Source organism: Cryptomeria japonica, chromosome 9 (assembly GCF_030272615.1).
Source record: "Cryptomeria japonica chromosome 9, Sugi_1.0, whole genome shotgun sequence".
Lineage (NCBI taxonomy): Eukaryota > Viridiplantae > Streptophyta > Pinopsida > Cupressales > Cupressaceae > Cryptomeria > Cryptomeria japonica.
Window position 1 is genome coordinate 640,521,674 of NC_081413.1, and position 15,216 is coordinate 640,536,889.

General features: G+C 35.5%; 1 protein-coding gene across 3 annotated transcripts in view; it reads right to left on the reverse strand.

The window, feature by feature from the left end:
- Positions 1-15,216, reverse strand: part of LOC131030980 (anaphase-promoting complex subunit 7) — a 184,826-nt gene that overhangs the window by 45,452 nt on the left and 124,158 nt on the right. For all 3 annotated transcript variants that reach the window (XM_057961965.2, XM_057961966.2, XM_057961967.2), the window contains 3 exons: positions 15,133-15,177; positions 14,944-15,037; positions 10,141-10,286 (listed from right to left, as the gene is read on the reverse strand). In XM_057961965.2, the coding sequence (XP_057817948.1) occupies positions 10,141-10,286; positions 14,944-15,037; positions 15,133-15,177 (285 nt within the window). The remainder of the gene's footprint in view (positions 1-10,140; positions 10,287-14,943; positions 15,038-15,132; positions 15,178-15,216) is intronic.

A 15,216-nucleotide genomic window follows, 5' to 3' on the forward strand; every position in this document is an offset into this window, starting at 1 on the left:
TATTGCCATATCATCGAGCAAGGACATTCATTTTATTATATTTGGGCTTTTGCAAACATTTATTTAGTCTAAATTTATCTAGTTAATGCTTTTATTAGAAAAAAAAATATGCTTTTTAATTTTTTTAATTTTTTTAAAGCAAATTGCTACCATGGGGGTAGCGCACTTTCTATTAAAACAAAGAAAAAGATACAAACATATCAGCGGAAGGAGAAAATCAGGACCCTAATAGCCTCAATGACCTCCTGAGGTCTCTCCAACTATTCAAATGGGAACATGCTCCCATTTACACTCATCATATATTCATAAGTTTCTAAGTTGTTCTCGCTCAAGCCATCCCTCAAGGCCATAATGGTGTGACCATGTCCTTGTTTTTTATTTTTTTTTATTATCTCCTCAATCTCGAACACGTTTGCCACCAGCCCGAAAAGCGTTGGGCTTCAGCCTACCCAGTGCCTTCATAGTTGTTTCCCTCAGGTTTGGGGCATCAATGCTATTGACTGCCCTCTTTGTTGCTTTGTGGTCCCCTGTACTTCTTGCTATATTGTAGACAAAATGCTCTAGCAAGGAGGCATTATGAGCATGAGACCAATTGAGCACCTTGTCCCCAATTATCTTCTGGACGGCATCCTCCACCGCGTCGCCCTCTATCACACATACCTCTTTTAACTGTTCTACCACTAACTCCTGATCGCAACTACATTTTAATTCAAGGATAGTGATAAATGCATAAGTTTCTAAGTTGTTCTTGCTCAAGCCATCCCTCAAGGCCATAATGGTGTCGACCATGTCCTTGTTTTTTATTATCTATTCAATCTCGAACGCAACTGCAACCAACCCTTGAAAAGCGTTGGGCTTCAACCTACCCAATGCCTACATAGCTGATTCCCTTAGGTTTGGAGCAACAATGCTATTGACTGCCCTCTCTGTTGCTTTGTGATCCCTTGTAGTTCTTTCTATATTGCAGACAAAACACAAGCGAGGCAACATTATGAGCATGAGACCCATTGAGCACCTTATCCCCAATTGTCTTCCAGACGGCATCCTCCACTGCATCGCCCTCTATCACAAATACCTCTTTTAATTGTTCTGCCACCGACTCCTGATTGCAATTGCATTCACATTACGAGATAGTGACAAATTCCTCTGACATTTGATCGCTGCTATTTTTTCTACTTTGTTTTCTTCTATGATATGCTCTAGCTTTATAATCGGAGCCCTAGTCATGATGCATTCACCACGTCTTATCGATCTCAGCCACTTCGTAAACTAAGTTACTATGTTTGTCCTTATCATTCTGCTAGATATCAGAGAAAATCATACAATCTATCTTTTCCTGATCCCGTTGCTAAGGTTAAGCCTTCCCAAGCCCTTTGGTCACAAGAGATGATTGACACTTTACTTTGATCAATGGCGTGATTAGATAGAAAATCAGCCTCCGTATTTGCCTCTATGTATACATGTTTGATATTTTATTTGCCCAAATCCTTCAGAATCTCATAGATACATTCCAACCACATTCCCAAATTCCAACTCGGAGCATTGCATGTGATGATGGCATGGATGACATTCAAAGAATCACCTTCGATGTCTAGATTGACTATTCCCTTCTCTTTGCACAGCGTTAGGCCAGCCAAAAGGGTTGTGTACTCTGTGTCATTGTTTGTGTCGATAGGCAACTTGATAGACCCTCCCCATACTAGTTTCCCTGCATCATTTCTAATCAAGAAACCTACCTCCTAAAAGGCCCGGATTTCCTCACGCCATGTTGTCAAAGTTCAACTTGAGCCATACTCGGGGAGGAAGACACCACTTGGCATCCCTTCTTTTAGTATTGTTTGTGATTGTATCCCCTTCGGTGGTATCAAATGTGGCCATTCTTTTCCCATGCGATTTTCCCATGAAGCATATGTATCTCGTTGCTTCTCTGCCACCATGGTGTTGATGTGCTCACAAACTACCACCTCGATTTTATTAATGATTTTTGTCAAGATATTGTCTTTATCATCAAATATCCAACAATTTCTCTCCTTCCAAAGAATCCATATCAATGTGGCCGGAATAGCGTACCACAGCCCATTCCATATTCCATCCTTGTGTAGAGCTGGCCAACATGTGAATATCTCCTTTAATGTCGTTGATAGAGGCGCGCAATATTTTATTTCCTCAAAAAGAAATGCGAACACTCTTGGGCTATTTCACACTGGAAACGGATGGTTTAAAGTTTCCGAGTGTTTGTAGCACATCAGACATTTGAATGGGCCCTTGAAACCCAATTTTAGCAAATGGTCCCCTGTTAATATCCGATTTTGTAATAATGTAAAGATTCTTGTTTTCAAAGTTCTATGTCATGATATTTTTTGAAAATTATTAAATTATATTAAAAAAAAATTGACGTCTCCAAGTACCCCCATCTCCTATTTTTGAAAATTAGTCATATCAGTACCAGTACCAGTACCAGTACCAGTACCAGTGTCTAGAGTCTCCAAGTCCTCCTGTCTCCCGGTAACCTTGATGACAAATAAGATCTTTATCAAAAGTGAGAAGATGAACAAGATTGCTACATATTGTTATGAGAACTTTCTAGATTAAAGAAATCATATGATGGGTAAAAGACAAAGGCCAATAATCCTTGCTATTGCTGGCCGACTTCTTGATTATTTACAAGGGACCAAAGAACTTCTATACAAGATCAGCTTGTTAATAAAATCAGGATGTTAATGATAACACAGGAAAAGATGATTTTGCAGGTTGATAAAGAACAGTATTAAAGGTGACTCATTAGTAGATTATCTCATGAACAGCGACTAAAGGGATAATTGAATGGTTGATAGTCAACTCTTCAAAGTAGTAGATTCTCCAAAGAAGATAAAAAGTGAAAAGAGTAATTGATATTATTTGTTCAGACTCCATTTATAGGCTAAGATGGCTCATACATTAACATAGATAAAATGATTAGCTTGAAGAGCCAGCAATGACGAATTAAGGAATGTCTCATATGAACAGCAATAATGGAAGTTAATTAACAAACATATATTGGAGATAGTGCAATTTCACAATGGAGCATCGTGAATAAACAAAGACATGAACTCATGAAAAGCAATTTATATTATGATGCAATTAATACTATGGGAAATCAAACTTGTAACAACCCAGAGTTAATAAAAGAATAATGTGATGTACAGCAATTTCATAATGAACAAAGGCAATGATCATGCCAGACGATCATGTTAAAGAACATGTAAGTGGTTGACGCCAAAGATTATTATCATTGGAAGGTAACAATAAGCTGAGCATGAAAGTTAGTAAATGATAAAATGCAGATTAAAACGTGAACGAAATGACTGTTTATAAACAAGACAATGAGGCAGCAATTAATTTTTAAGGGACACACTTGAGATTCCCATAGTTAAGGCAGCGACTATATGCATGTATTAACATGATTAATACACAGTAAATTATAATAGACATAAAGCAGCGATTAAAAATTAAGAGAGATGCTCTTATTAATACAAGAGGCACAATTTGTATTAAGTTGGTAATTTGTCTAAGATAAGAATTGTTTATATTTGTTACATCCCACTTGTGCCCTAGTTGTTTATATGCCGTGATTACACCATGATATATGTGTGCCCTAATTGATGTATGCTATACTTGCGAGATGTTTAAGTGTGTCCTAAGTGTGTCCTAGATGTTCATGTTTAAATTGAATGAATGTGCCCTAGATGTTCATGTTTAAATTGAATGAATGTGCCCTAGATGTTCATGTTTAAATTGAATGAATGTGCCCTAGATGTTTATGCATAATTGAATGATGTTAATTGTACGTAGAACAATCAATTGATGACTCATAAATGTTAGATTAGTGTTTTGATAAGTTAACATTTTGGCATTAAGATGTTTTATTTATGTTAATGTTATCTTGAAAGTGTCAGGATTATGACAAGAATTGTTGAGCTAACTGGTTGAACTAGCCAAGTGTGTGTGCAGGAGATTGTCGTCCTCTGAGAAGGGAGGGGAAGTATCATCAAGTCGGGAGGTAAGGGCAGGAAGAACTTATGCCATCTGGAAACCCTAACCCTGAGTCAGGTAGTCTCATGTTGACCTTGGTTATTTACGTTAGCCCGTTGCGTCAGGTAACCCTAACTGGTCTGTATAGATGTTTTAGGGTTTCACGACCCTAAGTTATTGACTAGTTTCTGAGTTAATTTGTTATTATTATTAATTATTTTATTAATAATTAAATTTAAAATTTGCAATGCCTCATGTTTTATAGTGTATATATATCAATACATATACCTTATGCAAATACATGTATATGAGAGTGCGTATACACGACCGTATACGTGCTCCCATAGACATGCATACATAAGATGTATAGATTCATATATAAAAATATATGAATATCTTATACTAATATTCTTGCAAAGGTAAGGTTCATTTTTAAAATACTTAAGCTAACTCTATTTGGCAATTTTAATAAAGCTAAGTGAGAAGAGGGGGGGTGCCTTGTTATTTAAATTAATTTTAAAATCATTCTTTAGCCACTGAAAGCATAGTGTGGCACAAGCTAAGGTATCGAATTAAAAACAAACCCATTCTTAACACCATGGGTACTAATCGAATTCTTTAAGCAATGGCTTTGTAATATTTTATCGGGCATTATATGGAATGATATTGGCAAATGAACTTTCACGCCATGTATTATTCATTTTCCTTAAGGCGATTCTTTTAGAAGCTTTGATTAGAGGAGAGCAAGGCTTTTTGCGTGAAGTATTGAATCTTCTCCAAGAAGGAAACAGGCATGAAAATGGTGTGAGGATGGCAGGAAGAATTCTTGTGACTCTCCTTGGAGCGGATTTAGGAAGAATACATGGTATTAGGGCAAAGCGAAGGTGGAATACTTGGTGGGTGAATATATAGGCAGGGATATTATTTTATTTTTTGGTCGCTGGAAGTAAAAAAAATTTCTCAGCATGTTTAAGGATTTTTAGGCTTCCTTGTTACGGAGGAAAATGGAGGGCACTCACTGTGAAGGCATGGAGCAGTATAATCTCAGCTGCTTTATTCTCATTATTCAGGTCATGTTATTTTCTTCTAAACCCTAAAATCTGAGCATACTTCCTTTCTTTCTATTTTGAGCAAGGAAAATAAGAATAAGGGGTTATGTACAAGTTCCTTGCAGTGTGCAGTAATTCCTTTACTCAATATGTGCATGTCAAAATATGGAAGCCCTCTCACCTCTCTCATTTTGTTCTTAATTAAGAAGGAAAGATATCGATGCTAGTTAAATACAGTGTCTTACATAGCCAGTTATATTATCTCTTTTCTTTCAGCTGATTTAAGTTATACATAAGAAATACGCCTGTGTGTTTGTGTGTGTGTGTATATGTATATTTAACGGTATGTCTGGAAGTTTGTATGTATGAATTTAAATATACTTTTCTTAAAAAGTATGAGAGAATGGCTTATAGCTCAAGGATCATGATGAGCTCATCCAGAATGAAAATATCAGAGCGGTATCGCTCAGAACTAAGGCTAGTATATTCTGAAATAAACCTGAAATCCTTGTGAAACCTGCAATAATATTAATCTGTTCCAGAATTATACCAAATTGGAAAAGATTCATAGCTGGGTGCGTACGCTACCTTAAACAGTTGAAAGAAATATTCCTCCAATATGACTGTCAGTTTATTCTGATGAAAAAAAAAACGGCATGAACAGTCTTATAGTATTGTTATAACACCATTGTCATATGCAAAACAATATGAACAGTTGGAAGGTTCTTAGCCAACAAAATTCCAGAATTGACAAACTCTGAAATATATCACAGCAGTGTTAAACTTTAATGTATCTTTCGTATTTACATATTCTCACGTATATATATATATATATATATATATATATATATATATATATATATATATATATATATATATATAGAGAGAGAGAGAGAGAGAGAGAGAGAGAGAGAGAGAGAGAGTTATAACTTGGAAGAAAGGTGAGTGTAACTGTTAAGTTATGCAGAATGATACAGGCTAAGGTTAGAGGGTATAGATACTAAAAGACTTGTAATATGAAGAAATTACCTTCATAATTTGAGCAGTCTCAGAATTATCTAATCTGAAAATATCACAACAGTAAAGCTGATTCATTCATTTGTAAATTACCCTATCTAGCACATGTTGAAAATTAAACCCAAGTTTAAGAAGGAAAATGGGGTAAGAGCAAACAGCAGAATCCATAATGCGGTTAGCATTCATTTTAATAAAAAAAACACTTAAACAATGCATTGACAGCAGAGACATGTCATGCAAGAGGGTTGTTCCAAAATTAAAGCTCATACAAGCAACTGGTGGCTCTTATATCGTTTACCTATCCTAACCTCGGGGTTTAGTTTATACTCTGATTATTTATGCAATGAACCATGAGAAAGATTGGTCTAAACCTGTGTTGTGAATTAGTGGTGATAACAAAAGAATGTAAAACAATTGTGTGGCCAATAGTCTCTGAGTGAGTTCAGTTATGGCTCTATGTTGGTTAAACCTACTGGATCCTTGACCTATGCCGAGAAGGGTGGTGATTATTGACAGCACGTTTAATCTGTTAATTTTAGTATTTTCAGATTTAAGCATAGTAAAATGAATGCAAAAAGACAAGACAAAGATACCCTGGGAAAACCTCCTAAGAGGAAAAACCCAGCCAGAAAAGATCCTCAGATCTGATTATGGTTTTGAATCAATTGATAGTTACACACTTATCTGAAGTATAGAAGATGCCACAGAGGACTAGGGCAGCAAATCATGATCACTGGTTCAATGATAGCTTTGTTATCTGCTGTGATCTAATTGGTGATCTGCTGCACATAAGTGGAGTTCGCTGCCACCTAACTGGTAATAAAAGGAGTTCGCTGTGATCTGCTGTGCATGAATGAAGTTCGCTGTGTTCACAAAGAAGTTCGCTATGTTCTGAATGAAGTTCGCTTATCTTGCATTTGTATTTCGCCTTTTACTTGAGCTGCTTGATAATGTTGTGAAGAATGTATGCTTTATTTATAGGAGATCAAACACTCCTAACCAAGTCGGCTTTACCCTTTTAATTTGCAAATTAATTTATTTAATTTCCTTTGTTTGTAGAGGATAGGTCAGCCCTATCAAGGAGTAGCGTGGGGACCTTTAAGTGTAGTGTGGGGACCTTTTGGAGTGGCCGAAGGGTATAGGACCTGGCCCCATATATTGGAGAAGGGGCTGGTCCCCTTAGGCGGATTCCAATGTTGCCCAAGGCAATTGGAATCTGCCAGGCCCTAATTATAAACAACATACTCGTGCTTGCAATGTTTAAACCTTAGCCAAGGTGGTGCTGTTTAAAGTAAGCAACCATCAGATCACTAGAACGGAGAACCAGATACACCTCTAGTCAGAAGTGTCATACTAGTTGGAGGTTACCCATAGTGTATGACCGACTAGGTTGTGTAGGTCCTAAACACCAAGTCTCAAATGGCATGAGTTTCACTTCCTATTGCCTCTTTGCAAAGGGTTGGACCAATCCAATCGAATATGGCACGGGGGACTAGCAAGTCTGTGGTTGAGCGAAAAAGCGCCCTAATGATACTTTCTCTCCTCATTGGTTTGATGATAAAGTTATGAAAGTTCAAAATGTTAGCATTAGGAGAAATGTACTTTCTAAACCCCTTCTCTTTCATTTAAATTGAAATGTTTTAAGTTACTTTCATATCTACTGTTCTTGCTTATAGTATGGATCTTTGTAATGCAAATTTCAGTTAAGATCTAGTTTCATTTCAGCTATTTGTTTATTTCAAAAAAAAAATGTTCCTTTCCTTATGTTTTAAAGTTGCAAAGTTGATGTTTAAAATGCATTATTTTGTTTCGGCATGTTACAATATTAATTATAAAACAAACAACAAAAGGCTATGTCCATTTGAAAGGCTATCTCTTTTAAGAGATACTACCTATCACGAAGAGGTATTGGAAGATATATAATCATAAGCCAAGAGTTGATTGAAGGGTATTGTATGTGTTAAAGGACTGCAAAGCATATCCACCAAGGGCCATTTGAGAAGGACGATTGCAGATTTAATGAAGAAAAGTATATAAAAGATTAGTGCAGATTTGTGAAGACTTATATGGACAGATTTATGAGAAGTTTTTTGAGCAGATATATAAGGCCAATGTGAGTGGTGCTTTCAAAGATAGATCAAGCATTATACCAATTCTAGAAGAGCAGATTTGTGAAAAGGGTAAGAAGTGTATCGCAGATTATACAAGAATATTGTGAGAAGTTCCATAGGCAGATTTGAAGGTGATATAAGACCAGCACTTTAGCAAAATTGTGAAGAGAGTTTTGTTGCAGACTTGAGATCATTTTGAGAAGAAGATTATAACAATTTGAAGAAGAGAACTGTAGCATAATTTGAAAAGAATAAGATCATCCATCATCTGTTGTAGAAGCAACATTGATAAGGCAGAAATTTGAATGAGGGGTTGCGGCCTCTAGGGAGTTGGTGCTCACAAAGTGAATGTGTGTTTGGTGCCTATAGTGGTAAAGGTTCGCACGAATTGAATGAGGGGTTGGTGCCTCTAGTAGGTTGGAGCCTACAAACATTATAAAAGAAGAATTTATATAAAAGCATTAATTTGCCATAGTTTTCTCCCGTAAGGGTTTCCATGCATATCTTGTGTTCTATTTGTGTTACAGGATAGATCTTATGCGAATAATAATATGCAATGGATATGTTTATGAGATTTATATACTTATGAAATTAAGTTGAAAAAGTAAAAGTTTGTTGTTATACTGATTCAACCCCCCCCCAACACCCACCCACCCCCCCCCGCCCCCTTTCTCGGTATAACCGTGTGCTCATCAAAAACACTTGCTTAAGTGGCTTTCTCTTCTTCACAAGCTATCCATTGATTCTATTCTTTTTGATGTGCGTCTGTCCCCCCAAGTCTATGACATGGATAATGCAGTAGTGTTTTTTGAACACCTGTTCATTGATAGCAAGTATGCTTGTAATCTCTGGTATGGTCGAGCTCAAAAGAATAGATTTTCATGGCATGAAATCTAATTTGGTTATGTGAATAGTTCTGATGATGTTATTAATAAAGTTCTGATAATTCTTGTCCACTAAGATTCTTTTGTATATTTGGAGAGGTTAAAATGATGAAGTATTCCAAAACAAGACGACACACCTTACAGACTCTCTCAGTGAACTCACTGTTCTGCATCTTGTTGTGCAGGTTAATATGATCTTGGAAATCCCCAAGGGCAAGTTTTTACATCTTGAAAGACGGTTTGACTACTAGCTACAGAAACGAGATCAAAAAAGGACACTTTTGGCCACATGATACAAGTGCTGTAGGTGAACAGTTTCCCCAAAACCATAAGTAGAGGCCAAAGGAATATATAATTAGTTATTAGTCAGAGGGTTATGGCCTTTGCACTCTTCTAGGTGTAGTTATTTATAATTCTAATCTAGTTGTATATGTAAAAACGACACTTAACAATTTCCAAAATGTGCATCTAAGAATTCTAAAATTTCTCACTTAGATATTTCTTTTGTGTTATCAATACTTAGCCAATACTGCTTAGGTAACGTTTTACACTACTAAATAAGAAATTCAATATGAATCAGGTTAATTTGATGGTTAACAAGATGGGTAAGCTGCTGCTAGACTGAAAAGCCCAAAGAAATTTTTGACAGGCTATTGAAACAATCTATATTTATATGAATTATATCAAATATACCAAGTTTTGTTGGATCTTAGGCTTACAGTTTTAACCATGCAAGAACTTATGTCTCAAAAAACCTAGCTCTGTGTATATCAAAATGGTATGAATCCATGCATATTGATATGGATGTTGGATCTCGATCCCAATCTCAACAGATTTTACAAGGCAAGTAGTCATGTCTCATAAAACCTAACTGCTTGTATTTTAATAGTGTTATAGCTTACAGATAAATATGACACAGCTGAATTATTTCTAAAAAATTGCATTGTTTTAACATTTTCTATAAGATTGCTGGCAGGATAAACATGGTAAAACTATTTTAGTGTTTAAAGTATGTTCATATAGTCAACATAAATCCATCTTTACAAACTACATATTGACAGCACTAACCTTATCTCTGGCATCAGGATTGTGTGCATAGACATCACCCACTAGAGTAAGGGCTTTTGCTGAATGAGGCATGGCCTTTAGAGCTTCACGAGCAGCCATTAGGGCATCTTTTGGCCTTAAAATGGCTAAGTTTCCACGCACAAGGCCTGTAACCAAATCACTCGAATTTTACATATACAAATTTAGAACAAAAAATGACAAGATTAATAAAGGAAATCATAAATTACAAACTATGCACAAAATCTCAAAATCAAAGAACAAAAGCACATATGAATCAGGACACTAGATAATAGGCATTGATCATTATTGTACTCTGTTGGAAAGAAAAATGTCTAAATTGGTCAATATCAGATCATCTTCCTTTAACATGTATAAAAACTAAGGCTCACAAATTCTTTTCTTTTTTCCAACTCGCATATAACAGATTGTCTCATTCAATTGACACTTGTGATATGATCTTCTACCATTCATGCTTAGTCACAAGTGTCTATCTAGTCAATTCTCAAAGTATCGTCATATTAATAAGCAAGAAGAGATTCAGAATTCTTCAATAGTGCAATTCCTTCCTCTAATCATGCCACACCAACTAAGAAGATTGTGTCATATTGCTATACCTATTAGCAAAAAGTAATTCTTTGCTGCTGTATATTCCATTTAAGAAGAATGTGTAAGTACATGCACTTGAGAACCAATTTCAATACACAAAATAGTTGAAGATTTAAAGATAAAACAGCTCAAGGAAACCATACTTAGGTCAAGAATCCAATATATCATGATTACAAAAAAGATTTTGATCACAATTATATTAGAGAACTTTGTCATTAATCAGATAGCTGATAAGGAATCTACAAAACCGGTCAAGTCCTGATTCAATGTTCTCTAGCTTTGAAAACGAAACATATGAGAAAACTTAAGGAATTACAACAAGATCACCCATGTTTCCAATTAAGGCAAATTTACATAGAGAACTTTAAGAAAAAGGTGCTTGAAACATACCTTTTAAAACCTAGATGGTGGAACACACTCATGGATGACACAGATGTATATTAGCATCACAATTAATCTAGGTTGCTAGGAAGACTGGTACTGGTACTGGTACTGGTATGGGTGACTAGTATTGGTGCCGGTACATCTATTTTTAAAAATAGGAAACAGATGTACTTGGAGATGCCATTTAATAATTTATAGAAAAAATCACGACATTGAACTTTCAACATTGCAAATACTTTGGAAGGGTATGCCCAAATACTAAATAGGCAACAAAACACATTCAGGAGAAAAAGTATCAAACACCCAACAGCAATCCAGATATATAGGATAAAAGGAGCAAAGAGTATATCCAAAACCAAAACATCCATCAAAAGCAAAGGAAACTTCATAAGAATCAATCATATTCGACAAAGTGTATAACAAAACTAAAGGCAAGAACTAGAACCAACAAGTTGAATCTTTCAACATTGCAAATTCTTTGGCTATTTAGTGTGATTATATATATGAGAATATGAATATAGACATACAAGAATGAAGTAACAAAAAGTATTATCGCAACCAAATTCCTGACTCCCAAGGATCTAGCAGAATTTGCCCCCATTATTTTCTATTTTGTGGTGTGCTTATTTTCCAGCTTCCCAATGCACTTGACTTTCAAGTTTTAGATATTTTGTTTTATTTGTGTGGGAGATGACAACTTTTGGGTGGGCGACAGTGGGAGACTTCAGCAGACTACAGTTGGAAGTCTCCTATGACCAAAGACGTCTCCGATACCAAAGACACATCTCCAAGATGTGTCCAAAGGGGTTGAAGACGCATCTCCTAGCAACACAACTGAGTTAAGTTAGCATCAAGGATTTCCTCTAAATAGTCTTTCACAACAAATTGAGTAAAGAAGATTTTATCCTATTTCATGATCATGTTCTACTCTGTTGAAAGATGGAGGAGCCTTCACGGACCAAGTCTTTAGAACGAAGACACATACAGATCCATACCAACAAGCTGAGTTGCTAGTATCAACAATGGGTCGGATTCAAGTTAGAGGGTTCCATTTGCAAGTTCGGTCAAAACAAATTTGGGGGTTAGGTTTGTTTTGGGTTCATCCATACAAAACATACAAAAATCACTGATATAAGAATACTTGCAATAGTAATAAACTCAAGATACCACACATAGCATCATACATATAATAAACAAGAACTACCACTAAAATAAAAATATTACAATGTCAATTAGTCAAAGTCGAATGCATGATATACATTATATAATGAAATTAAAAAATAATAATGTCAAACATCAACAACCAATCACAACTGATCAAACATGATCATATGGCTCTTCAAAAATATCATCATCACCATCCATAATAGATGATGTAGGTGCCAATAAATTAGAAGAACCCCAAATAGTACTACTTTAAGGATGTATTCCACATATCAGGATCAAACATCATCAAGGAAAGAACAAGGACCAAATCCCCAAACAATGATAAAATTTGAAAACGTGTCCCATCACCATCACACCAGGGTTGGAAATGTTGAGTATCAAGAGATATGCTCAAACACAAACACTTTGTGATGATCTGCATGTTGTGCACACTGAGTTGGCACCTAATCATTCAACCAATCAAGAGGTTCCAAATCAAAGCTTCCAAGTTCATTGAACCTAACTCATCCTACGAAGAGGATAACTACCGCATGTCGTAGCACAAACTTCGATGTACCTAGCCTCATGTTTCATTGGTCGACATTCAAAAATGGACATGTGTCCTAAATATTGTAATGATCTCATTGGTCAAAAATAGTTGTAACTAACCCTACTTAGGATTTTTTTGTTAAATCTTGGCCATTCATTTGAGAATCAATCCTAGCCATTGAATTGTAATGGTATATCTATAAAAGGCCTAACCTTTTCATTTGTAACGGTTAATAGACAATTAATATTTAATAGTTAGCAATTAGAAGTAGTAGTAGAGCAGGAGGAAGCCGAAGATTGTAGTCAAGACTTTTTGAATTTAATACATGATTTCAATGAAGCATGGTGGATCTCAATGTGTTGTTTCTACATTCTGCATGGTTTCTTGTTACTTCTCAAGATTAATCAGAGTTCATTGATCATGGTGGATGCTTATGAAAATATTGTAATGAATTCTTTGGTTCATACTTTTTGTGGTTTGCTGATTGTAAGCTACAATACAAAGTAAGCCTGAGCCTAATCATTGTGCTAAGTTCAATTGTGGATACTTGTTCAAGTTGGGCCAACATTGGGTATTTAGATGATGCATTCGCAGTGTAAAAGTCTTCCATTTTCTTAGAAGATTGAATCAGTTTTGTGTAGTTGTTGTCATCATGACGAAGCAAGGCTTGATTTGTGGGAATTTGTCTATCTATGTATCATCCATTGTCATCATTGTTCTTAGGATTAGATTAGATTTCCTAACCCTTCATCTCTTTTTTCTTTATTTTCCAAACAAGTCAGTTTAGTTTCTGCATTCCAGCGGAGTTCATAAACGTAAGTCCCCTTGTGATTCCAGCAAATCACATCATAAACACTAAGTCTATCCCAAGCACTAAAGTCAATTGTTCGCATTGTAAACCTTGGAGTCATCTCATTTGAGCACATTGGACAGCATATGAGGTTTCTTTGTTCCAGAGAGGATAGAATACTTTGTATTTTATTCTGTGTTCGAGATGTCCTAAAGAACACATCAACAAATGGATAACAACAAAACACAAATCCAATCAAATGGGAATGATAGATAAAGATTCCTACCAATTGTTTAAATGCTAATTTATTAACCGTTGAAGAATTAATATGGGTTAAAACTTTATGCCCAAGCTCCATAAGTGTAGATGAGGGATTACAATCTAACATCTTGAATTACTCTAGATTTTTGGCATGCTTCACTTGAGAGACAAATATGGTATTATAAAGATGCCAAAACTCTACCTTAAGCAAGAGTTTAGGAGATCCAAACTTGTCGTATCAAAAGCTACACATACATTTGATTTTACTTGTTAAATAGCTTTGTTCTTGCCACCAATGATGCCTAAATCATCAAATAGACAATGAGTGTGGCAATATTACACCATCAATTTTACTACTGTATCTAGAAGACATTGTCATTTCTATTATTAATTCATGTGTTTACTATTAATTCCCAAGAGAGGAAACCCAAAATGTTGGAATCCAAAGTCATTACATAATTGAATCCAAACAAATGATACTATGTCTACCTATGAAATATCATACAAGACAGGAACAGAAAGAAAGTTGATCTTTAAAAGTTTACCAAAAATATAGTTTCATTTTACTAGCTTGAGCATGGAAGCAGGGTATTGCATATCATAAGATACAAATAGGAAAAAAATTATTTGAATAACATTTAGCCAAGCCATCAACAGCATTGGGAAAGCCACAAATGTTCAATTAACCAACATTTTGACCAAAAGAAGAACATCAATAAAACCAACCCATAGCCAAAAGCAGCACGCAATTAAACTTTGATTATGTTCATCCCCATGGAAGAACAAGGGATGATGAATAAGTGTCCCCTTGTCAGAAGCAATTTTCTCAAACTTTGTAGAGAGATTGCATCAACATTCGAATTGAAACAGAAAAGAGTACACAAGGCAGGAATTTCAGAAACTGATCGAATATTAACAACATAGTTATCTCACCATTCAGACTCATTGAGGAATTACCAGAAGGAAACCCTATAGAATCATCGTTTATTTATGCTAAAAAAATCTAAGCCACCACAGTCAACTATTCCTGATATCATTAATAAAATTTAAAAATGGTCATGTTCACCTTGATAGGAACGAAGGTCAGGCCTCAGTTGGTGAGCTCTTCTAAAGGACATTACAGCTGCCTCAGCTCGATTCAATGATAATAATAAGTTTCCCTGGAATGATTTGTATGCAATCAATGAATGATTGAGATTGAATCACAAGAAAGAAACAGTATTTTAAATACCAAGGTAAGAGATAGAAATATTACCTTGATAATATAACCTGGTACATGTCTTTCATCAACCCGCACACTCTGACCAGCAAAAAGTGTGCAAGGTAAAGTAAATAACAC